This window comes from Schistocerca serialis, chromosome 2, assembly GCF_023864345.2.
Source record: "Schistocerca serialis cubense isolate TAMUIC-IGC-003099 chromosome 2, iqSchSeri2.2, whole genome shotgun sequence".
NCBI classification, from domain to species: Eukaryota; Metazoa; Arthropoda; class Insecta; order Orthoptera; family Acrididae; genus Schistocerca; species Schistocerca serialis.
The window spans coordinates 618,121,626-618,138,740 of NC_064639.1; the positions used below are offsets into that span (position 1 = coordinate 618,121,626).

The 17,115-nt window shown below is 44.6% G+C and overlaps 1 protein-coding gene across 1 annotated transcript in view; it reads right to left on the bottom strand.

Moving 5' to 3' along the window:
- LOC126455646 (uncharacterized) overlaps positions 1 to 16,700 on the bottom strand; it is a 91,803-nt gene extending 75,103 nt beyond the window's left edge. The window contains exon 1 of the mRNA XM_050091412.1: positions 16,595 to 16,700. Coding sequence (XP_049947369.1) covers positions 16,595 to 16,631 — 37 coding nt within the window. The 5' untranslated portion in view covers positions 16,632 to 16,700. The remainder of the gene's footprint in view (positions 1 to 16,594) is intronic.
- Between the last annotated feature and the right edge of the window lie 415 nt (positions 16,701 to 17,115).

Sequence of the window (17,115 nt, forward strand, 5' to 3'; positions counted from 1 at the left end):
GTTATAAAGTGGGAAACAGATAGGTAAGGATGTGGAAAAACGTGTCCAGAATTGTTACTGTGAAGATGATATAAGTCGCATTTCTGCTAATAAAAAAGACTGTTTGTCTTCTGTCCCTTCAGAAAATGGCAAAAGAGTGTATAAGACAAAAAGACTAATTTTACACCATCTGAAAGATGTATACTTAGCTTTCAGAGAAAAATACCATGAAGATAAAATTGGTTTTACAAAATCTTGTGAAATTAGGCCAAAAGAATGTGTTACTGTAAACAGTCATGGAATGCATAACATATGTGTATGCACATATCATCAAAATGTAAAACTGTTAATGCATGCTGCACATGTGAAAGAACTTCTACAGACACTTGTGTGCAATCTGGAAAACGAGGAGTGCATATTGCATCGCTGTTCTCAGTGTCCTGACGAATATGAACTGTGCAATTTTTTAATGGAGCTGGAGTCTTTACAAGATTGTGAAAATGCTGTATTCAAACAATGGATGTAAACTGATCAGCCTACACTGGAGAAATTAATGAAGACAACCAATGAATTTGTTGATTATCTGATGCAAAAACTTCAAAACTTAACACACCACCATTATGTATCAAAATCTCAGAGTCACTACTTCAAATCAAGCAAAGAAACCCTCCCTGATACTACAAGCATCATCATAGTGGATTTTGCAGAGAACTATACCTGTTTGCTTCAGGATGCTGCACACAGATTTCATTGGCGGAACATTCAAGTCACCCTTCATCATTTTGTAGTGCACTTTAAAGCAGATGATTGTATTAAATCAGTGTCATTGTGTTGTATAAGTGACTGTTTGCAGCGTGATACAAACTCATTCTATGTTTTCCAACAAACTGCTATCACTTGTGTATTGGAACAATTACCGCACATCCAGTATGTTATGTACTTCAGTGATGGCAGTTCTGCACAATATAAAAACTTCAAGAATTTTTTAAATTTGTGCCATCACAAGCAAGATCATGGAGTAACTGCAGAATGGAATTTTTTTGCCACTAGTCATGGCAAAAATGCATGTGATGGAATTGGTGGTGCTATTAAATGTTTAGCAACAAGAGCAAGTTTGCAGTGTCCATATGACAGTCACATTTTTAAGTCCAAAAGATCTGTTTACAATTGCCAAAACTCATGTTCCAGGAATAGAAACCTTTTGTTACAACAGAGGAGATAAAGTTCACAAAAATGTTACAAAAACGATATGAGACTAGTTCTACCATTCCTGGGACAAGAGTGAATCATTTTTTCAAACCACAGAATGAAAACAAGTTGCTGATAAAGTGTACTTCATCATCTTCTAAATTCATTCAAGTTCCTCTTGGAATTCAAAACACTGCCTCCAACACAAAGAAGATTTGTCGCAGCTATCTACGATAAACAGTGGTGGCTTGGAAAAATTCTACAGATAGGTGAAGACCATAGAGATGCAAAAGTCAAGTTCATGAATCCAAGTGGTCCTCCCTTAAGTTATTCATGGCCACTTCACAATGATGTTCGCTGGATATCTTATGAAAACATTTCAATGACTTTGCCTGCTCCTAGTGCAAGCACAAGTACTGGTCGTTTATATACTTTTGAATCAGACATAATATTGTCCATTGAAAACTTGTTTGAATGCTTTTTAGAATGTGTTTTATGAGAACTGATCATTTGTGGCCACCAGGTAAGAGTCACAAAATGAAACTTGTATATTTTTATGTTCTTTCTGTATTAAATGATTAAACAGAACAAACACCCTTCTGAATTTTTTTTTTTTTTTTTATGTTGAAATGAATGACAATAGGAATTCTTCGAGACAAAATTTAAAATGGTGAAACTTGTGATTTTGACAAAAAAAAAAAATTCATGAAGTTTATTAAAATTTTTTTTGAAAATGACTAATTACAGATTTGCACATATTTAGATGCACAGTTGCAGCATTTTTATAGTTGGTCCTTTTCTCTTTCTTATGACACCAAATTGAATAAAATTGATTTATAAATAAGGGAGTTATACTAGTTAAAAACTTTCAAACTGCCTTTCGTACTGACTCAAGATGGAGAAAATGCTAGACATTTCAAAATAGCCCCTGACTACAGTTTTGATCTAAAAAATCTGAAAAAATTGTATTATCACTTTCTATTTATGTACTTTCTACACCAAATTTTCACAAATATCTGTGACATGATGGCAACGAGATTTCTTTTTTTCTTTTTCTTTTTTTTTTTGGGTGATTTTAAATGAAATGAGCCACGTTTGATCTTTGCCCAGACTTGAGTAGGTGACGTATGCCACCCAACGGTCGAGATGTATCTCTCCCAACACTCCTGCTTCCGTCACTTGATAAGTTGGTGAATGTGGGCACAGAGCCATTTAAAGGCTATTAGGTACTCCAGGGAACGGTGCCGCTTATGCCGCTGTAGAGCTTGCCAACGCTCCTTAATCGCTTCGGCGACTTTCGGCGCCTACCAAGGGACTGCCTTACACCGGAGGCACCCTAAAGAGCGAGGGAGCGAGTTTTTTGCCACAGAAACAATTGCTGTAGTCACTTGCTCATCCACCACATCAATGTTACCATGTGGGGGAGAGTCAACAGTGACAGAAGAGGTGAAAATTTCCCAGTCCGCTTCCGCGGGCCTGATGCTGGGGCAGTGACAGGAATATATGGGGAAGTGGTCACTACAACACAGGTCGTCATGTCCTCTCCAGTGGATAGATGGGAGAAGTCCTGGGCTGCAAATTGATAAATCAATGACCGAGTAACTATCATGAGCCAAACTGAAATGTATGGCAGCCCCAGTATTTAAGAGGCAGAAGCCGAACTTATACAGTAAAGTTTCAACATCTCTGCCTCAACCAGTAAGCACAGTGCCACCGCACAAGGGGTTATGGGCGTTGAAATCTCCCAAAAGTAGGAAAGGTTTAGGGAGTTGATCAATCAGTGCAGCTAATACATTCAGGGGTACTGCACCATATGGAGGAAGATATACACTGCAGACACTTATTTCCTGCGTCGTCTATATTCTGACAACCACATCTTCAAGAGCGGTTTGAAGGGGCACAGTTACTCTACAGATTGAGCTTAGGACATAAATGCAAACTCCACCTGACACTCTATTATAGTCGCTATAGTTCCTGTAATATCCCTTATAGTCACGGAGGGCAGGGGTCCGCATTGCCAGTAACCAGGTTTCCTGGAGTGGAGTGCAGTGCAGTGCAGATAGCAGGTGTAAAGCTGAACAGTGGCCATAGCTCAGCCAGGCAGTGGAGACTAGGAAGGCGTGGAACATTCAATGAAGTAGTTTATGCCTCAGTCACCTGCTGCCACTGACTTATTGCTGAGCAGTCTATATCCATTATGTCTGAGGGTCTGGCGAGATCTAGGTGCTCAGCGGACGCCAAAATCTCCACCCCATCCTCAGACGCAGAGCTCGTAGGTAGCAGTGGTGTGGAGTGCCACTGCAACTTCCTTGGTCTTAGGGGGTTTCCATTTTGGATCTCTCTCACTGCTCCTTGGGTTTCCCTTGCTGGGAGGACTTCACTGGCTCAGTCTCCGGGACTGAAGATGAGCGTGAAGCCCTATGACCAGCTGCTTTTGGGCTCTTCAGCCACTGATGGGTGTCATCTTTCCCACTAGCAGAAACCTGGGAAGGGAGTGACCCAAGGGACCCCTTCCCAGCGAGAGAAGCCGAAGAAGAATTACGCTTCTCCAGCTTAGAAGTGGGGACGGACGTCCCTGATTGTTGGAGGGGGGGTGGGAGGGGGGTGTTGCTCTCAAAGTAGGTGGTGCAGAAGCAACAGGGAGGGAAATGTTCCCCCACCATCAAGGGGGCAGGTGTAGTCTTCCGGCTTTGAGATGTGACTGGGGTTGGCAGAGCTAATGAGAACTGTTGTAGCGGTGGCTTAAGGCGATGTCATACACACAGGATGCAGGCATTCAAATTCTCTCTTACCCTCAGTGTAGGTCAGTTGGCCCAGGGTCTTGTACTCCATGATTTTCCTTTCTTTCTGGAGAATCCTGCAGTCTGGCGAGCAAGGAAAATGGTGCTCTCAGCAGTTGACACAGATGAGAGGCGGTGCACATGGAGTATTGGGATGTGATGGGTGTTCGCAATCTCAACACGCGATGCCGGAAGTACAGCTGGAAGACATATCGCAGAACTTCCAGCACTTAAAGTACCGCATCAGGGGAGGGATACAGGGCTTCCCCACAGCGGTAGACCATCACCTTGACCTTCTTGGGCAATGTATCACCCTCGAATGGCCAAGATGAAGGCACCAGTGGCAACCTGATTGTCCCTTGGACCCCGGTGGACACACCAGAGAAAATGTACACCTCGCCACTCTAAATTGGCACGCAGCTCATCATCAGACAGCAAAAGAAGGTCCCTGTGAAATATGAAACCCTGGGCCATATTTAAGCTCTTATGGGGTGTAATGGTTACAGAAACATCCCCCAGCTTGTCACAAGCAAGTAACACCCAAGACTGTGCGGAGGATGCTATTTTGATCAAGACTGACCCGGATCTCATTGTGTACACGCCCTCCACTTCCTCAACCTTGTCCCCTAAATGCTCAACAAAAAACTGAGGCTTCATGGCAAAGATTCCCCATCAGCTCTCAAACATACAAGGTACTGGGGCGAACAACATCCGCTGCCATCCTTAGCCTGACGTTCCTCCATGGTGTGGCCAGGTAGGGGAATGATTTGCGGTCGTACTTCTATGCGTTGAATTGAGCTCTTGAATGCTTAGACACTGCTGGTGTTTCACCACCAGCAAGAGATGGACTACACTTCATTGCAGGTCATCCACCCCGATGCCACCCACTCCAACCAGGAGCCCTCCTCACGAGCGCCACCCAGGCAGCAAAGGCCACCTGGTAGGATGGGCATTGCTGGGAGTCCCGATGCCCCAGAGGGATGGACATCTACCCTTTGGTATATGTGGGGAGTTAATGGCGCAGGCATTAGCAGAGCGATCCCTGTGTGGTCAGGGGGCTACAACCAACAGGGTACATGGTGGCCCCACAACAAAGGACTGGCTACTGTGCTGGATATCAGGTGCAAAAAAGTCCATGGTCATCATTGATGCAGAAAGCGACACTGCATAGCGCATGGTGGAAAATGTACCCAAGAAGGTGTTCTTGCCAAAGAGATGGAGGATGGGCGGGACTGCATTGCAACAATGAGAAAGTGGGCCAAAGATCTCAATACACAATGGACACCCTTCCCCAATTGGCTCGCTCTTCGGGAAAATTTTGAAAAATGGAGGTCAAACCGTACAGGGGACCATCGTATAAAGACCGAAACATGTGAAACTCTTTTTAGTCGCCTCTTATGACAGGCAGAAATACCTCAGGCCTATTTTAACCCCTGGACCTGCAGGGGTAACGAATCAAGAATACACACAAGAAAGGCTCTAACTGAACTGCACAGACAAATGAAGACCTGAGAAACTGTCATTCAATCAAGCTTGCTGCCTACAGCTGTGGTCATTACAATAAGAATAAACCGTAAATGGTATATTCTCACTTCATTGAACAATATAATTCTATTATTTACTGAAGACACTCATTCAACTCAGTTTATAAGAATTTTTCAGAATTAAAGCAGACATAAAAGAAGACTGGAAAATGCAGAATGAAAAAATGACAAAGTTATGAAAAAGATAGATTGCTACTCACCATTAGTGGACATGATGAGCTGCAGACAGGCACAAAAAAAGACTGCTAAACCAGTATGCTTTCAGCCGAAAGGTCTTCCTCTGAAATAGTCAAAACACACACACACACACACACACACACACACACACACACACGATTGTTGTGTCTGGCCACCGAGGCGAGACTGATCTACAGCGCCTAATGTGAGAAGCAAGCTGGGTTGTGGGGCTACGGAGGATGCAAGGGTGGGGTGGGGTGGGGTGGGGGTAGGTGTAGGGGACAGTGAAGTGCTGCTTCTGGGAGCCTACAGGGACATAGTGGGGAGAGAGTAGGGCAGTTAGGCACAGATGAGAGGTTAGACAGAGGGCGAGGAGGTGGAAGGGAGGGAGAGAAGGTGGAAGAGAGAGGGAGAGGAGGTGGAAGAGAGAGGGAGCAGAAAAGCAGAGAAAACACTGGGTGCGTTGCTGGAATAGAAGGCTGTGCAGTGCTGGAGTGGGAACAGGGAAATGGACAGGTGGGTTAAGGACAGTGACTAACAAAGTTTGAAGCTAGGGGTGTTATATGAGTGCGGGATATATTGCAGGTAGAGTTACCACCAGTGCATTTCAGAAAAGCTGGTGTTGGTAGGAAAGATCCAGATGGTGCAGGCAGTGAAGCAATCATTGAAGTGAAGAGCATTACGTTGGGCAGTGTACTCAACAACTGGATGGTCCAACTTTGGCCACAGTGCCAGTGGCCATTCATGCATACAGGTTAACTTGTGGGTTATCATGACCATGTACAAAGAAGCATAATAGTTGCAGCTTAGCTCGCAGATCACATGGCTGTTTTCACAGGTAGCACTGCCTTTGTTTTGTTTTGCTTTAGGATGCAAAAAACAACTGGGGTCATATGCGCCCAAGTCAGAACCAGAGAACAGGAACACAGAGAGGAGTTGCACAACTATACATCAGTCCCAATTGATACAAGAGACAACAGCTAAAAACACATGTGGAAAAGGGCTAAACAAGACACCATACAGAAACAGAGGTCCAAAACTAAAAATAAATGGCCTTCGTCACATTGCTTCGGTAAATAAAAAGTAAAATGCAGTCGACAGCCCGCACGTCATTCGCTAAAACGTCTGATAAATAAGACAGCAAACCCAAGCTGGAATGCAAATGGTTAAAAATAGGACATTCCATCCGGAAGTGGCGGATATTTAAAATTTGGGCACATTATGTACAAAGTGGTGTTGTAGCGCCACTTAGCTAATGACGATGGCTAAAAAGAATACGCAGCCAAGTTAAAATAATCTCCGCTGGGTGGGAGGGCTAAGAGGATGTCATCCAAGGCACTGGGAGAGGCTTAATAGGCTGATGCTTATTCCCGTGAAGGGAGGACCATTGGCGATGCCAAAGGGACACCACCTCCTGACAGACAGCAATGCAGAGATCACTGGAGACAATATAGGGACTCGCGAGCTGAGATACGAGGACTGCAGCCATGGCAGCAGCGTCAGCAGCCCCATTTCCTGGCAGACCGACACGACCAGGAACTCACAGAAACATGACACTGGCTCCAAGAGTGAGCCACCCGCTGCACTAAGGGATGGGCAGTGTACAGCGCACATATACTTTGAAGGGCACTGAGTGAGTCTGAGCGGAGGACACAATTGAAAAGACTCTCACCGGATGTACTCTGAGGCCTGATATAGGGCGAAGAGCTCGGCTGTAAATACTGAGGAGTGTGCCAGAATCGGATATCAAGAGACATGGGTGTCAATGATGAAGGCACACCCGACCCCACAGTCAGTCCCAGAGCCAACAGTGTATATAGAGGTACTATCGCAAAATTCCATGTGAAGGTCATGAAACTGACCTAGAGTGGTCTAGGAAGCAAATGACGGCCAAGGTTAACATTGGCCCCTTCACGAAGTCAAGATGGTGAAGGGTTTACACCTACCACGAAAGTTGCAGGTAGTAAGAAGTTAAGCCACAGTAAGAAGTGCAAAAAGCAGACTCCAGGAGGTAAACGATCAAAGAAATCATCAAAGGAAGAAGCATAGGAGGGTTGGCCACACATGGCAGACAAACGGCATGCATACCTGCTGAGGAGAAAGTCATGGCGGTAGGACAGTGGTACAGCATACAGGCTCCCAATCATCTAGTGTAAAAGGCATCCATTGCCACAATGGAAGGTAGTGTTGAGACGGCATAAGAGGGACCGGCGTGCAGACACAAACAAATCACCCATAGTCTAGTTTCGAACGGACAAGGGACCAGTACAAATGGAGGAGGGCGGTTCAATCGGCACCCCATGAAGTACCACTGAGGACACGTAGGACACTGAGGGACCGCGTACAGTGAGCTGCCAGGTAAGATACATGGAAGGACCAAGAGAGTTTCCTATCGAGCATGAGCCCCAGGAATTTTGTAGTTTCAACGAACTGAAGGGCAACAGGCCCAAGATGGAGAGACGGTGGGAGAAACCATTTGTGCCGCCAGATATTCATACAGACAGTTTTTCCAGTGGAAAAGTGAAAGCCACTGTCATGCTCCAGGACTAAAGGTGATCAAGATAGTGCTGAACACGCCCGTCAGTGAGGCTTGTCCATGGAGAACTGCAATAGATGGCAAAATCGTTAACAAAAAGGAAGTCTGAGATGCCCGGCAGGAGACAGGCCATTACAGGGTTCATGGCAACAGCAAAGAGGACAATGCTCAGTACGGAACCCTGAGGTACACCATTTTCCCCCTACGTGTAGAGTACGGAGGACACCAGTTCTCCAACAGCTGTCTCAGGCCTTCTCCAAATCAAAAAACACGGCAACAGTCTGGGATTTCTGCAGAAAACCATTCATGATATGAGTGGACAAAGTAACAAGATGGTCAACTGCAGAATGCCGCACTCTAAATCCACACTGTGCATTCACTAGTAAATGGTGAGACTCAAGCCACCACACCAGTCGGCAGCTTGTAAGAGATATGGGGCAGTAGCTAGAACGAAGGGTTTTGTCCTTACCGGGCTTAGGTACGGGTATGACGGTGGCTTCATGCCAGCATCAAGGAAATGTACCCTCTGTCCAGATGTAGTTGTACATGTTAAGCAGAAAGCGCTTGCCCGCAAGAGAAAGGTGGTGCAACATCTAAATGTGGATGGTGTCTGGCCCTGTGGCGGAGGATTGGGATGAACTGAGAGCATGATCTAGCTCCCTCATAGTAAAGGCGACTTTGTAGCACTCACGATTTGGAGAAGAGAAGGGTATCGCCCGAGCCTCCGCTCGATTTCAATGGAGGAAGGCAGGGTGATAGCAACAGGATCCACAATGCCATTGTCAGTTACAGTCAGGACGGAAATTGGGGAATGGATCTTGGTCCCAGAGAGTCATCTGAGATTGGCACACACGACAGACAAAGGTGTGGAACTGTTAAAAGAAATAGTGAATGAAATTCAGCTAGCTCTTTTGCTATCCCAAAGAATGTGACGACATTTTGCACGCATCTGTTAATAATTAACGCAGTTTGTCTGCGTAGGGTGGTGGTTAAAATCACGGAGAGAACATCTCTGCGCGCGAACTGCGTCGCAGCATGCCTCAGCCCACCAAGGGACAGGTACACGACATGTTAGAGGAAGTGCAGGGGATGGAACATTCTGCAGCAGTAAGGATAATGTTTGGGAGATATTCCATCTGATCATCACAACTGGGAAAATCTTGTTCTTCGAATGTCACCAGGGAGGAGTAAAGCTGCCAGTCAGTCTTAGTAAGCTGCCATTTAGGTGTGCACGCATATGGGGCAGGATCAGCAAACGGATGGCACACGGGAAATGGCCGCTCGAGTAGGTTTCAGAAAGAACGGACTACTCAAGATGAGGGGCAAGCTGGGCAGTGCAGGATAGGTCCAAATGGGAATAGGTGTATGAGGAGTCAGAAAGGAAAGTGGGTGCTCCATTGCTAAGGCAGAAAAGGTTAAGTTGGTTATGAAAGTCAGGCAAGAGGGCACTTCTCTGACAAGTCCTGGGAGAACCCCAAAGGGCATATGTGCATTAAAGTCACAGATTAGCAAAAAGGGGGGGAGGTAGCTGCCCAATAAGCTGAAGCAAGTCTGCCCTGGTGACAGTGAATGATGGAAGGACATGTATGGTACAGAGGGAAAAAAAAAAAAAAATCAGGTGGGGAAGGAAAAGGCAAACTGCAACAGCTTGAAGATTAGTGGTCAGGGAGACGGGTTGACTATGAATGTCATCCTGTATGAGCAGCATGATGCCCCCATGAGGTGGAATGCTGACCTCAGGGGGAAGATCAAAACGAATCGGGAAGAAATGTGAAAGCTCAAACCGGCTGTAAGGGCGCAATTTCGTTTCCTAAATGCAGAATACAAGGGGACACTGCAACGCTAAAAGCAGCCATAAATCCCCTTTGTGGGACTGAAGGTTGTGAACTTTCCATTGGAGAACAGTCATGATGATGAAGAGATGAAGGGGTGTCACCTCGGCGGCTGCTGAGTGGCAGCTGGGGAAGTGGTACTACTACAGGACACAGAAGCAGGAGGATCCTGCTCCCTGGGGTCCACAGAAGCATCAGCTTGCTTGTGTGGTCGGTCTCTGGAGTCCAATGCTGAAAAACTGTTGTTGGTGCGTACCAGTGACATGGAGGCTGGATGGGCTAAGGTACCACGTGGCGACACCATTGAAGAGGATCTTCGAGGTGGCGAAGGAGAAGACCGTTTGCCTGTGGTGGACTACTTCGAGCCTTACCTGTTAGGTGAACACTCGGGTGTTGTTTGGCTAGAGGGACAGAGGAAGTCTTCACGGGAGTACTCCTGCTGTTCTTTCCGGCCTATGGGTGTGTAACTGGTAGCTTCATCCCTTGAGGAGAGAGTTTGATGGCTTGTTGCACAGTTGGACAGGGGGATGGCAATGCTACCTTGACACTGGGCGATTTCACAACCTCAGAGCTGAATTGGAGGTCACATGTCCATGTCCTTCATGGAGCAAGGGGTAACAAGAACAGAACTATAGGTATCAGACAGGAGAATGCAGGGTTTGGGACCAGGCAGTAACTTGTGAGCGACTGGATAAAGCACCTTTTCCTTTACCCGGATCTCTTGAACAGCTCACTCACCAAGATACACCGGACAATCCCGAGAGGCAGTGGCATGGCCACCATTTCAGCTGATACAGCGGGGAGAAGGAGGTGGACAATCGCCCTCATGCACATCCCTACCATAGGTGACATGTGGCTAGGTGTCGACAAGATGTTCTAGTGTGGTTGAAACGATGACACTGGTAGCAGCGCATCGGGTTTGGAATGTAAGGACGGACAGTGAATTTCATAGCCTACTTTGAGCTTGGACAGAAGAACCATTCTATCAAATGTGAGAGTGTGTTGGTGGGCACTAAGGAGGAATCTACCTTTTTCATTACACAATGGACAGCAATGACACCCTGATCAGAGAGGTAAGATTGGATTTCAGGCTCGGTTAAACCGTCAAGCAGCCTGGTGTAAATTACACCACAGGAAGAATTCAAAGTTCTATGGGCCTAGACACGAACAGGGTAACCGGGGAGAAGTGAGACAGCAAGCAGTTGTTGTGCCTGAGAATCATAAGTGATCCCCAAAAGCAAAAGCAAAAGTAATTGAGATCAGGATTTCAAAGGCCCAGCACTTGCTTCTACACCTTCCTGAATAATAAACAGATTTACTGTGGCGAAGGACTGACCGTCTTCAGTATATGAATCATTAGCCTCATTATGTTTACGTTTTGTAGAAGTTCCGTGGGAAGATGATTGACACATCACGAGGAAATCTCCATGATTGCCAGCATCTCTGATGGCACACTCCTTCCAACTGGGAACCCATGTTACAGCTCAGGCAATCACCCCTCCATGGGCCTGGCCTGTACTCGTGGGTACGTGCGAACCCTACCTGTTGACACAGCGCTGGGAATTTACGCGTTACCCAGTCACCTGTTACGCGTCAGGAGTGTGGTCTGACCTTCAAGAGCACACAGGGAGGAAGAAGAAAAAAAAAGAGTATTCTCAAACACCGAAGAGGAGGAACGAGAGGAGAAGGGAAACAAAGAAAGGAAAAGGGAGCAAAAAACAAGGTGAGACTGTCCCCTCATCAGCGACACAATGCAGAACATTCCCAATAATACCCCAGACATGCTCCTCAAGGGAGGGGAAAAAGAACAGCAAGAGGATAGACATGCAGCACGGAAGGGGAAAAAATGCTGCAAAGGCTGGGGCCTGGTGGTGACCAAGAATGAACCCGCCAAAGAGTGGCAAGCCCCCTGGGGAGAGCCCCGCCTTTGACGGGATAGGTGATGCTAGTGACTGGACTGGTGTAGGTGGTGGTGGTGGTGGTGGTGGTGGTGGTGGTGGTGGTGGTGGGGGAGATGTATGGGACAGGCATTACATCTAAGTCTATTGCGGGGATATGAGCCATGAGGCATGGGGTTGGGAGCAGGGGTGGGGTAGGTATGGACAAGGATACTGTGTAGGTTTGGTGGGTGGCAGAATATCACTGTGGCAGGTGTTGGAAAGATTTCAGAGCACAATGAGACACAGTCGACTACCTCTTGTTGTAACATGAAAGGAGGAATATCCTCTCTCCTATCCTTCCCACCTCCTCCACAGAGGTATTCTGCCACCCACTAAACCTACACAATATTCTCGTCCATACCTACACAACCCCTGCTCCCAACCACTTGCCTCATAGCTCATATTCTTGTAATACACCTAGATGTAACATCTGTCCCAAATACCCTCCCACCACAACCTACTCCAGTCCAGTTACAGGCATCATCCACCCCATCAAAGGATGGGCTACCTGTAAAAGCAGTCACGTAATCTACAAATTAAGTGTTTTACGTGGGCATGACAACCAACAAGCTACCTGTCTGCATGAATAACCACCAACAAACTGTGGTCAAGAAACAGTTGCTATGCACGCTGCCCAAACCATCACCCTTTACTTCAGAATCCTTCCTACCAACACCAGCTTTTCTGTAGTGCACAGGTGGTAACTTTCCTTGTAATGTATCCTACGTTCCTGTAATCCCTCTTAGCCTCAACCTTCGTTAGTCACTGTCCATCACCCACCTGTCCGCTTTCCTGTTCCCATTTCAGCACTACACAGCCTTCTATTCCACCAATGCACCCACACAGTCTTTACTTATCTCCTGCTCTGCCCCTCCCCCCCGCCTAACCTCCCATCTCCCCACTACATCTCTGCATGCTCCCTCAATAACACTTCTTCACTATTATGCAATCCTTCCCCCTCTCCACCCAAGTGAGAAGGCGCAGTGGTTAGCACACTGGATTCCCATTCAGGATGATGGTTCAAACCAACATCTGACCATCCTGCTTTAGGTTTTCCGTGATTTCTATAAATCTCTTCAGGAAAATGCTGGGATAGTTCCTTTGAAAGGGCACAGCCGATTTCTTGCCCCAATCCTATAGGATTTATAATCTCGCTGTTTGGTCCCCCTCCTCCAATCCATCAAACCAACCAACCTCCCACCAGCCTCCTCCTCAGCTCCACTACCCCGCTTGCTTCTCCCATCATGTGTTGCTACTTGAAACAGCATGGCCCTGGTGGCCAGAGACAAAGGGTAAAGTGTGTGTATTCTGACTATTTCAGAAGAGACTTTTGACTGAAAGCTTACTGGCTTAGCAGTCTTTTTGTTGTGCCTGTCTGCAACTCAACATCTTTGCTATATGCTGAGTAGCAATCTATACTTTTCATAATACTGTCATGAGGGGGTGGGGTGGGGTGTGGGGTGTGGGGGGGGGGGGGGGGAAATCCTGCAAGTATAGTTACTGACCCGGCATATGCAAATGCAAATATCTTCGATGCCATTCGACAGCATTTTGGCTGGGAATGAACTCACTGCAGTGGACTGGAAAAAATCAGTTTCCAGGGTACTGAAAGCATCTGGTAACTGGAATTTCGAGCTTCAGCCCAACAAGAGAATCATAATAACAAATGCACTGTAACTATGGGAAGGAATTACTTTGAAGTACGAAAACTTCAAAACTTTAAACTGCATAGCAAACATTATGAGAAAGACTAGAGGAAAACTGAACCCTTTTCTTTAACTTTATCCACTTGACGTCTTTTCTAGGATGCTGTCCAGAAGAGTGACAAAATCATAGAGTAGCGCTGAATAAAATAAAGACAACTACATTTGGTGACATCAACAATAGTTCTTAACTCCATGTTTTGGAGAAGAAGAAGAAAAATCTCCACCAATTTTTTGCCAATAACTCAAAGTTTAAGTTACACATTTCAGAAAGTTTTAGGGAATTGAAGAACACCCATTACTGCAGTCTCTAACGAAGGCAGTTCACTAACATTGAACATTAAGATATTGCAGTGTTTTGGCAGTTACTGAACATTTTACTCATTTTCACACGATGAGTTACACAAGCTGATTACTAAAATCACTAGGAGTTCTTGTAAAACTCTGATTACTCTGTTCATTCATGAATTACATAGTGCCACAGACACACCCTGGCTGAGGCCACATTCCTTGACTTCAGGAAGGCATTCAATAGTTCCACATTGTTGTTTAATGAACAAACTCTGAGTTTATCAAGTGTTGGATGAGATTTGTGACTGAATTCACAACTAACTAGCACACAGAAATTAACACTTGATTCTAAATGGAATGAAACGGATGGATGTAAGCATAATTTCAGATGTGTAAATGTAATTTCAGAAGTACTACACAGGTGTATGTAGGACTGTTACTGTCTAAAACATAAATAATATAGTGGACAATGTTGGAAGCTCCATTCACAGATGATGCTGTCGTCTATATGAACAAAATGCAAGAAGAGCAACAGAGGACGGATGATAGATGCAAGGTTTCCCAATGGAAATAAATGCAATATGCTGTTCAATTCTGCTATCAGCAACCAATCACTGGAAATGGTAACTACTGTAAAATACATAGAATGTCAATTTACCAAATAAAACTAATTACATGAAAGGTAGATGCCACGTTGGGACTCACTGGATGGAAAAAAAAGGCTTACCTAACACTTGTCAGACTAATTCTATGAATTGCTTACCAGCCTAGAACCTTTATCAGTTTAGATTAATAGGAGAGATTTAGATGCTCCAAGGAAGAATATGTTTCACATCAGGATCGTTTGACAGCATTACAGAGATTCTCACGGAAACTCCAGTATTTGATGATATGAGAGAGGCGTTGCAGTTCTGAGTCTGTATGTTCTAGAAAGAGTTGATACCATTACTTCTTCCACATCCATCAAAAATCAACTTTGCCTTGCACCATTTGTGAATGAAATAAGGGCAAGGGGGGGGGGGGGGGTGATAGTGGTACAAGAAGTACCCTCCTCTACACATTGTAAGGTAGCTTGCTGAGAAGAGATGAAGATTACTACTTAATACATTATGAACTGCCATGGCTAATCTGGATGAAAACATTACTCTGCCTGTGTCAGTATAGTCTTCCATTTTACAGTCAGCTTGTTTCCACAGTTACACAACCTGATGATAATGACAATGTTCATGTCGCAACCTTCAAAACATGCAGTGAACACTTTTACTGTAACAGACAAAGATATTACAGTATTTTCACGCACATCTATCTAAACGATGTGGTACAGTGGGTAAGTGCCAGACTACAAATTTTGAACTCCAAGTTTCAATCCCCAGTTGACCAGGATTTTTCTGTCGCTTATCACTTCTTTCACCTCTGGCAATAAATGTTATTGTAAGAAATGCATAGCTGCACCCTGATTTGGTGTCCATAATGAACTATAGGTTTCTGGTTATGCAAATCAGTTTAAAGGCCAGAAGAAGTCAAATGCATACTACATCCCACAGAACTGTGCCTGGTGAAACAAAGTGCTGTTCATTAACCTTTGGGTTTTGGATAGCCATGTAGATATCTATTAATATTACAGTCATTACTATACTAACAGTAATGACAACTAATAGGCCAAAGGAAAATACTGAGCGGGCACAGGTGACGAGTTTATGTTGGGTCCAACTTGGATGCCTAAATTTTGCAAGGCTCCACATAAATTAAGCAACGTCAGCATGCTTCACTGTCCACCAAAGCTTCAACTAATCTCCAGGACCACTAGTGCTTATGAAAACTTTGAGTCATGTCTCAAGTGATAAAGCACTGTCCACAACAAGCTAGTATTTATATTAAACCAATCAGATGATAACATTTATTCTTCTTCCACGTATTTTCATGGGATAACCTTCAGGAATGTGAAATAAAAGAAATAAATGATAATACAATGGAAGGCTCCTGCTAAATAGACTGTACGTAAACGATTGAAAAATTATCCGTAGTAGGCTTATGACACGGCATCTTAAATGGGAACTGTGTATATAGGAAGACTTTTTAAAAACGTTTTTCTCCCAAGATCTAGTTTGATGCTACAACGTTTCGAGAAGACAAAAATCACAGTAATAGATTTAATAACGCTAGAGATAAATATGCATAGACATCGTAACATCCCTCGCAAAAGTGAGCTGTCACGTTGTATCTAGTCCCACGTTATTCCTTCAAATTCTAATTTACCTCAAAATAGTATTACAAAGTTCGAAGTATCATGTTTTTCATTTGTGAAGTCTAAATATAACGCAAATTCTTAGGAATTACACAGGAAGGGCATTGTTCGCAAGTTATAGGGAGAATTCGATCGGTGAAAAAAGGATTAATCATCAGTTATCCTTTCACATAGTTAATCCCGTAATTCATGAAATCGCCAATTCGTTTACGAAATACACGTCTAATTTGTTATATCCCTTACAGAAAGCTGCCGGCTTTGCTTGTCTCCTGTATACACACAAAAATCTTTCCATTCGTATTTCGGAAAGGCCGCTTCAAATGCAGTCTCTACATTCTCATACCTACAGCATCTTCCAATCTGCTACACAAATTCTTACCTAGTGACATATTAATTTTATTAAATTCTTTCTCCATTATATTCTTCAACTCTCACCTCTAACAACTACACAACATACAAGCTGATCAGTTATCACAAAGAAAGTCATAGAGACTCTTGCCGCAGTTGTGAGCCAATGTGACCAACAACGTGAAAGTTACACAAAATGTGATAGACATTGTTGACGGTACGGAACAGGAAGGAACGAAATGACAAAACATTCCAATGTTTATTCCAAAAGACATCATTCACACAGGCTGTCAATGAAAGGGCCGTCAAGATCAAAGTTATACGGAAAGAAAATTTTGACGTTGGCGGTGGTGTATGAAGCGGTGTTGTAAAATGAGTACGGTACAACTGGCGCTCGGCTGAAATCGAGCGATTAAATATGGGCGAACATATACATTAGACTGTGTTATAGGTCAATCTATTATTACAGTCATTACTTGGCATTCACATTCTAATTCACAACCAAATTATCAACTTACACGCTAACCTAGAGCTCGGGATATGCTATACATC